This window comes from Cetorhinus maximus, chromosome 8 (genome assembly GCF_964194155.1).
Source record: "Cetorhinus maximus chromosome 8, sCetMax3.hap1.1, whole genome shotgun sequence".
In the NCBI taxonomy this organism is placed as follows: domain Eukaryota; kingdom Metazoa; phylum Chordata; class Chondrichthyes; order Lamniformes; family Cetorhinidae; genus Cetorhinus; species Cetorhinus maximus.
Window position 1 is genome coordinate 13,669,014 of NC_135886.1, and position 13,578 is coordinate 13,682,591.

General features: G+C 42.2%; 1 protein-coding gene across 1 annotated transcript in view; it reads left to right on the top strand.

Moving 5' to 3' along the window:
- The window catches only part of lrig2 (leucine-rich repeats and immunoglobulin-like domains 2), a 96,972-nt gene extending 90,027 nt beyond the window's left edge, over positions 1-6,945 (top strand). The window contains exon 19 of the mRNA XM_078546462.1: positions 393-6,945. Coding sequence (XP_078402588.1) covers positions 393-634 — 242 coding nt within the window. The 3' untranslated portion in view covers positions 635-6,945. The remainder of the gene's footprint in view (positions 1-392) is intronic.
- Positions 6,946-13,578: the final 6,633 nt, after the last annotated feature.

Consider the following 13,578-nt stretch of genomic DNA (forward strand, 5'->3'; position numbering starts at 1 on the left):
ATTTCCTCTGGTGAGGAATCGTGAACAAGGAGACATAACCTTAAAATGAGTGCTCGGCTGTTCAGTAGTGATTTCAGGAAGCACTTTTTCACACAAAGGGTATTCGAAATCCAGAATACTCTTTGCACCCACTCATTAAAAAGTTGAGACTGGTTCCTACTGAAAATTTCAAATTCGAGGTTGATAGATTTTTGCTGGATAAGGATATTAATGGTTACAGAGCCGAGGTGAGCAAGTGGAATTAAGATGTAGATCAGCAGTGATCTAATTAAATGGCAGAAAAGCCTCACAGGGCTGAATTATCTCATCCTTTCCCTATGTTAAGAATGTTGTCTTAAAGTTAATCATTACATCTTAATTTTCTCACTCTGTTCTTTTGCTTTTTTTGTTAGAATCCTGCCCACGGCTTCCATGGGGCCTGAATGCGGATTCAGGATTGCCTTCGCATTCCCATTATTCACAGCAGCCTGTGACTGTCCATGAGAATCCCCGGGCTCTTGTGGAAGGTGACGATGAGACAGAACATGGCTCTGAGCCTTCTGTGGCCAATAGCAGACTGAGCCAGAGAAGCCTTGAGCAGAGCGCTGGCAGTGAGCGGACACTAGTCGTGCAGGCTTATGGGGCCACTACGTAGATCATCTGTGTGATGAAAACAAATGTATTATCAATACCCTGAGCGACAGAACCTCTACCCACTACCTCAAAGCAGTGACACTGAGGCCAGGCACACCGGATATGTATGTTTATGATTAGGCTTAATAGATCATCATTACTCTCCTCATCTTCATTTATTGTTATTTTGTAAGAAAACAACCCTTGTAAGGAAGCAACGGAGGAATTATTCCATTTTGTGTATGTTAATTTTCCCGGTGTAAGCCACACAACGTACATAACTATAATGTTAGTAGGTAATTTTAGCATATCTGTGCTAATACCTTACAGGAAAAGAAAACAACTAGAATTGTGGAATGCAATCCCTGAAATATTGGCAAACCTCTTAGAATCGCATAATAAAAATTAAATTTGATTGCAAACATTGGCCATAGGAACAGTCACACTCTGAATAATTTGACCCCTTAATTTTCTCCCTGCTGGTAACAGACTGGAACATTGTTCAGCTCAGAGTGCTCCCCCAGAATAACCCCTAGGGTTGGAACACCAAAATCTAGAATCATGTTGCTGGGTATGTATTTCACAGTTCCAGTTAATATAGTGTGCAAAATGTCACTGATATCACAGTGACAGGACTACAGTAAGTAGCTTTAACTTTTATGGATGAGTAAGCATATGTAATTGTTCTCCTGTCTGAATTAATTTCACAGTAACACAATTGCTTGGTTTGCAGCTCTGGATCTCACTTTCTAATTAGCCTTCCTAAAAGAATCTGATCTTTGCCAAGACAGTAGCAGTAAGTTAGAAAGGCAGCCAAAAGAACATTCTCTCTTCTCTCCCAAGTGCGACAATTATATAGGCCGTCAGCTGGCAGACAGCATGCTGAGCTATTGGTTATAATCCAGACTCAGTGCAACAAATATAGAGCCATTAATGTAATTGGGCTGCATTAATGATGTGGAATATACTGGTTAAATTGTGTATTTTGCATTGCTGCCAAAGTCTGATTTATGATGCTACAAATATTACTGGTTTTTTAAATCACTTGAGTTTTAAAAAAGTATTAACTTGCAGCGCTCCAGCCAAGATAAGCTCAGTGTGACATGACCTCTGCATCCTACTTGCAAGATTTGAGCAGGACATGTTTTGGCTTGGCATCGGACAGCTGAGGAAAAGAGAAAGATTGACTTGTCTTTGACTGTCTGCGGATTGTGTGAATTTGAAAATGCACATCGTTGATTAAACATCTTAGAAGTTCAAGGCTCCAGATTGTCCTCGTCCGTTCAAGACTTGAACTGGAACCAAAACATCGACTCCAACTCCATATCACGGAACTGAACGGCAGACACAGTGTTACAGTAATACTCTCCTCCTCCTGGGTTGCCTCGTAACTTTGGCAGAATAATCATAAACATACATACGTGATTTTATTTTGGCCTAATGATGATTCCTTGTTGGGTAGCCAGCAGGAGAGAACTTGCCAGGGGATGTCAGAAACATAAACGGTTCCATGTGACTGCTGAAACCTTTCCCCCTGGTTACAATGTTTTTGTCTATTTTGGAACCTTTGGTATAAATTGACTCTTGCATTTATAACTTTTATAAATATATATATATAAATATTAAAGTAAACTCAACTGTAGAGCCTTATATAATGTAAATAAGTTTCCTTTTTTTAATTATGAATTTGAGTGTTTATTGTGAGAACCTGTACAAGTGATGTACAAATGGCTGGGCCAGCACCTTCAATTCCACCATCAAACTGCATCCAGAATCAGTCCTGGTACCTGCAGTACATCTTTAGTCGTCAATGTCCTAATCACTACAGATCAATGGGAGCCATTCATTGCCCTTCCTTGGTTTCAGCAGTTTTGTGCATATAACAATCTGAATATTTCATACTTTCCTGGGATTTTGGAATGTGCAATCCCATTGTACTGCAGCAGAAACATCAGTGCAAGGTGGCACACGAGAGGAAGCTATAAACAGACGGCAAGGCTGACATCCCAATCATCAGCTTCAGAAACTTGTGAATCCTCCCATTGAATAAGTGCCTGTTCCTAAATTTCCTGCAGTCACATTGGACCCGTTGTTAGTAAATATGATCAGACTGAAGTTGTCCAATAGCTCCTGTTGCCCAAGCTCTAACACATGGCTTCAGTAGTGACAGCTGCTTCTACAACCAATTTGCTATTTGGACAAAAGTAAAATACTCTGGTTGAAAATGCTGGAAATACTAAGGTTTCTGGGGAGCGAGAAACAAAGTTAATGTTTCGAGTCAATGACCTTTCATCAGAACCAGTGAAAGCAAATCTGATGAAAGGTCACCAATCTGAGATACTGCTGAAAAATCGAGGGGGGAAATCCTGCCCCAACCCTAACTCTATTCAAACCCTTCGGCAAAGAACCTGTTAAGTTGGTCCCATTGCAGGAACATTAATTAAATGGCCAATCAAGTCAGCATTTTGCCTTCAGCAGAATGTAATTCTAATCATGATGAAGAAGTCACCTTCAGCTGTAAATTGATTGAGAGTGAGCACGGCCTCCCCTACCAGGATGGCATAGGAGCCACTGCAGATACCATACCATACGCCTTATGCTATCACCAGATCATGTCACAGTCACCATGTGGGGTAGGCTAGTACCTAAACCGAATCTCCCTGGGTACATTAGCCTTGTGGTTCTGGTACTGCTCTCAAACAGTTGCACCCCCTTGATGGCAAGTTTTGAGTTCAATAAACTGTTACCTCGTGGTTTAACACCAGGAGAAGTATGAAAACTGCCTGGTTATTGTGGGAATGTCCTTCTGAGCAGGGAAACTGCCATTAATGCACCATCTGACCTTGCACAGATCTCTAGTTCACACCATGTGGTTGATTCTTTAATGCCTTTCCATTGTCACCCACATCCAGAGAACAATCAGTCTCAAAGCAGGAAAACACATTTAACTGCTTACAGACTGGGCTGCTATAGCACATTTATTACTTTCCTACTTGTTTATTGTGTTTCTTGTTTAGCAGATCCAATGTATTCACCCCAGCGAAGAAAATCCAACACTTTTTTTAAGTTTTGCTGAAAGAAAGAGACATGTTGAAGCTTTTCATGTTGCACTTATCAATACACTTCACAGGAATACCAATATAAAGGGAAAACAACAATTTATACTGTTTGAGAAGAGAAAGCACTTTAGTATAAGTTTTTTTCCCCCCTTATATTGGTATTCTTGCAAAGTGCCCTGATGAGTGCAAGACAAAAAGCTCCAACGTATTTTTTTCAGCAAACAACTTTTTTAAGTTACTTTGCACAGGAAGCCTGTAATCCGCCTTAATCACCTATAAGGTACTGGCTGATGATTTTGCTCAAGTTACGATGAGATATGAGTCACCGAGCTCCTCGTCTGAGACATCCTCAGGATACGCTATATCCAAGTTTGTAGGCTGCAGCTTAACTTGAAACACAGGCAAAAGAGTTTCAGAAATGATCTTCCGACATTCACAGCACAGTCTGCAAGGGCAGTTTGTGAAATGTTTGCAATGGCTTGGCGCAGTGATTAACTTCACACTGCTTATCTTTATTAAATAAATATTATTCGAAACTGCCTTGTTGGTGTGGGACTGGAGTCGCATGTAAGCCCAACAGGGTGCGGATGGGAGGTTTCCATCTTTAGAGGGCATTAGTGAACCAGTTAGGCTTTTTGCGACAATCCAACAGCTTCGTTGTCACTTCATGATTTCTTTTTTGATGGAATCTGGTTCTGAATTGCCATGTTGAGATTTGAACCCCTATTCTGTGGATTATTAATACAGGCTGCTATTACTAGTCTAGCGACAGAAGCATTACACTGCTACACTCATGTCTGACATGTTTGTACTCTGCACACTACTTGCTCCTGACTGTTCAAATCTTTGCATGCTCCTCTGGAAAGCTACCATTGATATAATGTGTTAATTATCCCACTCACATTACTGTTGTGTCTCAATTTTTGGATCACAACTGAGAAACTATAGAAGTAATAGAATTTCATTAATAGTTTTTCATTGTTGTGAAGCTTTTTTTAAATCAGCTGGTGGTAATGATTAACAACAGATTTATTTGACCTGATTCTGTCAGCGATTGTACTGCACTGTGATTTATTCCATTGATGTCAGGATTCATTTCAGTACCCAGTCATTAATGATTGACCTCGGTGAATTATTAGTTAAACTTTCAATTCCAATGCATATATAAGCCATAGTAAAGATTTGCTGGGGTGGATTGACTGGTTGGTAACGGGTTTTTGTGCAGAAGATTATCTTTACTCAGCCCAACTTTAGAATTTTACAGCACAAACAGGCTATTTGGCCCATCTGACCTTTGTCGGTGTTTATACTCCACATGAGCTCTCCTCCCCCACCCTACCAGCATAACCCATTCCATTCTTTCTCGTCTAAGTTATCTAACTTCCCCTTAAATGTTATTCACCAGTTACTCCCTGTGGTAAACAAGTTCCACATTCTGGGTAAAGAAGTTTCTCCTGAATTCCCTGTTGGATTGATTAGCAACCATCTTACATTTATGGGCCCCTAATTTTGGACTCTACCCCCACAAACAGAAACAACTGCCGAATCAAGTCCCCTTCAGAACTGTGAAGACCTCCAGCAGGTTGCCTATCAGTCTTCTCCCTCCCAGAGAAGAGAGCCCCAGCCTGTTCAACCTTTTCTGGCAGTTAGAACCTCCTGGTTCTGCTGTCATCCTTGAAAATTGTTTGTGTTTTCCCCAGTGCCTTTGGAATCTGCATTTCTGTGCTGGTGCATTTGTCTTCGAAAATGTTTTGGTGAGGGGCTGTCACCTGTATTAGAGATGCCATTGTGACTAAAGTCAGTGGGTTTCTGCCATCTAATAGCTTTGGGTTGTGAACATTTTAGCAGTTGTACTTTGGTCATTGCTGCTTTTAATTTTCCCCTCATTCATCGAAAGCTTTGAGCGTATTTTTGTTGGGTTGAATGTGGTCTAACCCAGACCACAGTTTACTGTCTTCCTTCCCTCAATCTCCTGCCTTGCAAACTCCACCTCTCTGGCCTCGCCCCCTCCTGCCCTTTGCAGCCTACCCTTAAAACTCTGGTCTACTGACCATTTCCCAGTTCCTTTCTCTTGCCAGTGGTATGTGTCTTTAGTATCTCTCCCTGCATTCATTCATCAACCACCTCCATCCTCAAAGGCCTTCCCAAACTGAACCTCTTGGACTTCCTGTCCCAACAGCCCTCCTACTTCTGACTCCCAGGAATGTATTCACTACATTTGGCATTGCTATCCAAATGAAAATTTGGATGAAGGTCTTCATTGTCTCCTATTCTTAATTCATTCTTTCCCAGAACTTCAAGGCAATTAAACCACATTATTAACTCTAACTAAACCCCTTAATGATTTTTAACACCTCTATCAAATCTTCTCTTGGCCTTCCTTATTTTAATAAGAACATTGACCGCACTGTCTGACTTTAGTTCCACTGGTTTCTCACTGATCTGTTCCCCCAAGTAAATCTGTAGCTGATCAGATTCCCTACCTGACCTGATTTCTGATCTTCAGCGCCCTCTGTGGGAAATATGTCTTAAGACAGGCTAGGTGATCAAAGAGCGCCTGTAGGCAGTAGTTCACAATGATGACAATCTTCTCTTTCCTGTTTTCAGTGCAAAATTGAAATGGGGGGGCTAAACATCGAAAATCAAAGAAAAGCAAAAAAAAAAAAATGGGCGTGATGTATAAAGAGAAACAGGTTATGGGTATCGAATTTTGTCATTCGCTGCTGAAGGATCTGGGAGCAGACCTGACTGGAAATGTTATGTGGGTCGGTCCTGGAGAGGGTGTGGGGGTGGAAGGCAGGGTCTAAGCAAATATTGGACTTGTACATGCAGAACAGAAACAGGCCATTCAGCCCATCATGCCTGTGCTGGTTCTCTGAAAGAGAGCAAGCTGGTTATTTTGTTAGATGCACATAGTGCCTGATGAAACTTTCAAGCAGGATTTAAAGTTAATTTAATACTTTGCTTTAATTTGTATTCATGCAGGTACTGTACTGTGATCCCTCTCTGCAGGTACTGTACTATGAGCCCTCTATGTAGGTACTGTTCATTAAATCTGCTGTCTACAGGTACTGCGCTGTGAACCCCCTCTGTACAGGTACTGTGCTGTGAACCCATCTGCAATTGTGTGCAGGTGTGACCAGTGTCTGTCCTTGTGTATATTTGTTTCACTTCAGTCATGTGTACATTCTGTAAAGCATGTGTAAAATAAACCTGTTTCTGTAAAATACCTTGTATTTCTGCATACAGTAAAACAAAAAGTAGGAAAAACTGAGCTACAGGTGTTTGGAGTGTTTAATCTACCTTGTGGAATGATATGACCAGGCGAAGTGGGGCTAGAAGTTAGAAAGTAATTGGCTCAGGGTACACAAGATATTTTAGTACCTATTCTAATTCACACGTTCTGTCATTATTTATATGATACATTGATTTTAGAAGTTGATGGAGTGATCTTATTTGAGGTGTGTAAAATGAAAAAGGATTCAATGCAGTAGATAGAGAAATTGTTTCGTCTGGTGAAAATCCAGAACAAGGCAGCAGAATCTTAAATTTAGACTCAAGCTTCAGGAAGGATTTTTGCAGCACAGGGTAATATAAATCCAGAACACATTCCCCCAACAGACCAAGTGTTGGGGGACCAGTTGAAGTTTTTGTGACTTGTGATAAATAGATTTTTGTTTCAAGGAGTATTAAGCAAAAGGATGGAAAATGTAGTTAAGGTACAGATTAGTTAGGGCCTAATTGAATGACCAAACAGCCTCAAAGGGCTGGCCCCTTCGTCTTCCTATGTAACAGCCAAACTGAATGCAGGTTAGGAAGAGTAGGGCTGGAGTCAGATTTGGCTTCTAAATGCATGCTGGGTTGTTGGGATGTGGTGCCCCTCAGTTGGGGAGTTGAGCTCGCATCAGCCATGATGCCCATCACCCATGTTTGGCTAGCAAGTGCATCTGTGGATGTCTGATAAGAAATGGGACCATGGCTTGGTTGTGATTTCCTTCATGATTGAATAACCTTTATGTGAAGAACGGATACCTGAACTGTTCCCTGATGAAAAGAATCAACTTTTTTGTTGGGGGGGTGGGGGGGAAGGAGGAATTTGAGGAGAAAACTGGAAAACCAAACACAAGCATGTTTGCTTCTACTCCATTATATTGCATAGTGTACCCTCTCTCCTGACAATGGACCCTGAGTCAAGGCTGGTATGAGGCTCTTGTGATTCACATTTCATTCACATTTAATAAATCTACTGAAATTCACGGATTCTTACAGCACAAAAGGCCATTCAGCCAATCACCCCTCTGAAAGCTATCCCATTAGACCCACTTTCACTGACCTGCAAATTGTTCCCCTTCAAGCAAGTATTGAAAACCCTTTTGAAGTTACTATGAAATCTGCTCCACCCTTCAGGCAGTGCACTCCAGATCAAAACTCATTGCACAAAACATTTCTCCTAATCTACCTGCTGATTACTTGGTCAATTCTCTTCAATCTGTCTCCTCTGGTTACCAACCCTCCTGACACTGGAAATAGTTTGTCCTTATTTGCTTTATCAAAACCCCTCAATTTTGAATACTATTAAATTTCCTCTTAGCCTTCTCGGTTCCAAGGAGAATAATTCCAATTTCTCCAGTCTCAACATGACTGAAGTCACTCATTTCAGGTGCCGCTCTAGTAAAACTCTGCATCTTATTTGTCTTTTTATTCATTCACGGGATGTAGACTTCGCTGACTGGGCCAGCATTTATTGTCCATCTCTACTTGCCCTTGAGAAGGTGATGGTGAGCTCCCTTTTTGAACCACTGCAATCCATGTGGTGTAGATAAACCCACAGTGCTGTTAGGGAGGGAGTTCCAGGATTTTGACCCAGTGACTGTGAAGGAACGGCGATATATTTCTAAGTCAGGATGGTGAGTGACTTGGGGGGGAACTTCCAGGTGGTGGTGTTCCCATCTACCTGCTCCCCTTGCCCTTCGAGATGGCAGTGGTCGTGGATTTGGAAGGTGCTGTCTAAGAAGCCTTGGTGAATTGTAGATGGTACACACTGCAGCTACTGTGTGTCAGTGGTGGAGGAAGTGAATGCTGGTGGATGTGGCACCAATCAAGCAGGCTGCTTTGTCCTGGACGGTATCAAGCTGCTTGAGTGTTGTGGGAGCTTCACTCATCCAGGCAAGTGGGAAGTATTCCATCACACTCCTGACTTGTGCCTTGTAGATGGTGGACAGGCTTTGGGGAATCAGGAGGTGGGTTACTCGTCTCACGATTCCTAGCCTCTGACCTGCTCTTGTAGCCACAGTATTTATTTGGCTAGCCCAGTTCAGTTTCTGGTGAATGGTAACCCCCAGGGTGGTGATAGTGGGCGATTCAGCGATGATAATGCCATTGAATGTCATGGGGTGATGGTTGGATTCTCTTTTATTGGAGATGGTCATTGCCTGGCATTTGTGTGGTGCGAATGTTACTTGCCACTTGTCAGCCCAAGCCTGGATATTGTCCAGGTCTTGCTGCATTTGGGCATAGACTGCTTCAGTACCTGAGGAGTCGCAAATAGTGTTGAACATTGTGCAATCAGCGAACATCCCCACTTCTGAGGGAAGGAAGGTCATTGATGAAGCAGCTGAAGATAGCTGGGCTGAGGAACTCCTGCAGTGATGCCCTGGAGCTGAGATGACTGCCAACAACCACAACTATCTTCCTTATTGTTAGGTATGACTCCAACCAGTGGGGAGTTTTCCCCCTGATTCCCATTGATTCCAGTATTATGACACAGCCAATGGTAAGGGCTGAGTTGTTCAAATCCCAGAGGGAAACCTGAAACAACTGTAATCCATTTTTTCAATTTGTATGTTTCAAGATGCAGACTTTGAATTCAATTGTAAGACCGAGTCTCAAGAGGTTTTTTATAAAACTGAATTAAACATTTATTAATACAAGAAAAATTGTAAGCACATACATATGTCTACAAAATTGCTACTATAATAACTACAAGAATCCCTTAATTAATCTGACTCTCAGTTACAACCCTGTTAAGGCAACAGTAAAACTCATAGATTTTAAAAGACCCAAGGCAAAGCACATTTGAACTTAGGAATTGAAAATGAGGTCTTTGCAAGCACAATTGCAGGCTTTCTGGCTGGTTAGATCTTAAATGCCTCTGCCTTACATACTTAGCTTTTCCTTTGAATGTAAATTATCCATTGTTTTTAATTTACATCCTTTCATTCCACCAGTTTTATTAGTAAGCTGAAAAAAATAAACACATTGCTTGGTGTCTTCTAGCTAGGTGCAAGATTTCATTGACAGCCTTGATTGGTTTGTTCAACAAATGCAAATGTGCCCCCTTAATGCCTGTGTTTCTAAACTTCCCCATGTTTATCTAATTACCATTTCAAACCTTCTTATACATCAAAGCACTCAGACCAGCATGTATATATACACACGCACCACTAAACTCTATTTTAAAAAAAAAAATTTACAATAGCATTATAGGCAATCTCTTCATGACACCAGTCATGCTGGGGCTCTTTGATGTCACACTCGGTCAAATGCGGCCTTGATGTCAAGGGCAGTCAATCTAACCTCACCTCAGGAGTTCAACTTTTATCCATGTTTGAACTGAGGCTGTAATGAGGTTAGGAGCTGAGTAGCCCTGGCGGAACCCAAACTGGGCATCAGTGAGCAGGTTATTGCTAAGCAAGTGCCACTTGATAGCACAGTTGATGACCCCTTCCATTACTTTACTAATGAACAAGAGTAGACTGATGGGGCAGTAATTGACTGGGTTGGATTTGCCTTGCTTTTTGTGTACAGGACATACCTGGGCAATTTTCTGCATTGCCAGGCAGGTGCCAGTGTTGTAGCTGTACAGCTTGGCTAGGGGCATGGTGAGGTCTGGAGCACAAGGCTCCATTACTATTGCTGGAATATTGCCAGGGACCATAGTCTTTGCAGTATCCAGTGCCTTCAGCAGTTTCTTGATATCACATGGAGTGAATCAAATTGGCTGAAGACTGGCATCTGGGATGCTGGTGACCTCCGGAGGAAGCAGAGATGGATCATCCTCTTGGCACTTTTGGCTGAAGATTGTAGCAAATGCTTCAACCTTATCTTTTACACTGCTGTGCTGGGCTCCCCCATCATTGAGGATGGGGTATTTGTGGAGCCTTCTCCTCCAGTGAGTTGTTTAATTGTCCACCACCATTCACAACTGGATGTGGCAGGACTGCAGAACTTAGATCTGATCTGCTGGTTGTGGGATCACTTAGTTCTGTCTATCACTTGCTGCTTATACTGTTTGGCATGCAAGTAGTCCTGTGTTATAGCTTCACCAGGTTGACACCTCATTTTTAGGTATGCCTGGTGCTGCTCCTGACATGCCCTCCTGCACTCTTCATTGAACCAGCGTTGATCTGCTGGCTTGAAGTTAATGGTAGAGTGGGCAATATACCAGGCCATGAGGTTACAGGTTGTGTTCAAGTACAATTCTGTTGCTGCTGGTGGCCCACAGCACCTCAAAGGTTGGTGAGGATGAGGCCAAGTATGTTTTCCCTCTTGTTTGTTCCCTCACCACCTGCAGCAGACCAAGTCTAACAGATATGTAATTTAGGACTCGACCAACTTGATCAGTCGTGGTGCGACCAAGCCACTCTTGGCAATGGAGATGGACATTGAAGTCCCCACTCAGAGTACATTCTGCGCCCTTGCCACAGAACATACCCAGGGATGGTGATGTCTGAGACATGATCTGTAAGATATGATTCTGTGAATAACTATGTCAGGCTGTTGCTTGATTAGTCTGTGAGGCAGCTCTCCCAATTTTGACACTAGCTCCAGATGTTAGTAAGGAGGACTTTGCAGGCTTGACAGGGCTGAATTTGCCATTGTCATTTCTGGTGCCTAGGTCAATGGCAGGCGGTCCCTTTTCATCCCTTTTTTGAAACTTTTGTAGCAGTTTGGTACAACTAAGTGGCTTGCTAGACCATTTCAGAGGGCATTTAAGAGTCACATGTAGGCCAGACCAGGTAAGACTTCTTACAACAATTGATAATGCTCATTAGATTTTTAATTCCAGATTTTTATTGAATTCAAATTCTACCTTCTGCCCTGGTGGAATTCGAACCTGGGTCCCCAGAGCATTACCCTGGGCCTTTGGATTACTAGTCCAGCGACAATACCACTGTGCTATTGCCTTCCCTTTGTGCATTTTGGCAAGTGGATCTCAATCTCTACTTAACAGCGTGTCCACTTAAATCATTGTCATCTGCATAACTGAACATGGTGGAAAGGAAGAATGAGCTTTCATTGCTAGAGTGACTTTCATAACCTCAACATAAAGTGCCAATGAAGTATGGTCACTATTGCAATTAATGTATTTGAATTCCAGCAACTAGTGTACTCATAGCCAGGTCCAACAAACAGCAGTGAAATCAGTATCTTTACAGTGTAGTAGGAGGCCAGTCGGCCCATCGAGTCTGCGCTGGCTTTCTGAAAGAGCGTTCCACCTGGCCCCACTTCCCTGCCTTATCCCCATAACCTTGCACATTCTTTTCAGGTAGCAATCCAATTCCCTTTTGAATACCTCGAACCTGCCTCCATCTCTGGAAGTGTGTTCCAGACTCCAACCACCCTCTGGGTAAGAGAATTTTTCCCCACATCACATTTACTCCTTTTGCCAATTATTTTGAATCTGTGCCCTCTAGTTCTTGATGTTCTCTTGGCTGGGAACAGTTTCTCACTATTTACCCTGTCCACACCCCCACAGGATCTTGAATACCTCTATCAACTCTCCTTTCAGCCTTTTCTCCAAGGAAAAGAGACCCAACCTCTCCAACCTAGCCTCATAGCAAACCCAAATGGCATGACTCAACATTGATACAATTCGCTTGGTATAACAAAGGTGGATATTTCTTTAGCCCTTGATGTTAATGGCACTTGCCAGTACCCCTTCAATAGATCAATTTTAGAAAGAAATGAGGCACTGCCCACCCTATCGACGCAATCTTCTAACCGAGGAATTGGGTACAAATCTGTCCTCATTACTACATTCACTTTCTGGTAGTCTATACAAAATCTAGTGGACCCATCCGGCTTAGGAAACAATGCTACTCCAGCCACTTTGGCTAGGCTCAATCAATTGGTTGTCTAGCATATACTGGATCTCTTTCTAACTGAGCTTGTTTTTTCTGGGCTCCACCGACAATGATGTTGTTTTATCGGCACTGAGTCTCCTATGTCCACATTATGTTTAGCCAACGTAGCACAACCAGGCGTATCCCTACAAATTCCCTTATACTTCCTAAGTAACCTTATTAGATCTTTCCTTGGTCCTGCCTCTAAATATGAAAACACTGTGTCCAACTGTCCCCGTATTGTCGTATTGGCTAGTCGAATTATAAGAGGTTCGCTTTGGGAATTGTTGTCTACTCCTTCTACCTTACTGTCTTTGTCATCCTCCATTACTCCTACCTCCTGGCACACTTGTTCTGTCTTATCAACTCTGCGATGATATTGCTTCAACATGCTTATGTAACATAACCGTTTCTTCTTCCTATGCTCAGGAGTATCTATCAGGTAAGTTACTTTACTGCCCCTCCTAACTATCTTATAGAGGCCACTGAGTTTCACTTTCAGGGGTTCACCATGCAAAGGTGGTAATACCAATACTTCATCTCCTGCTTGGAACATTCTAGTTGTAGCATATTTGTCTACCCATTCTTTCATTTTGGCTTGGGAATTTTTGAAATGCTCTCATGCTACTTGACATGCTCCTGTGAATCTATCTAGAAACATAGACACGTAATCCAACATGGAGGATTCATCTTTCTGCTTTAGGAACTTTTCTTTAATCACTTTTAATGGACCTCTTATTTCATGACCACAGATCAAGTCGAATGGACTAAATCCAGTAGAT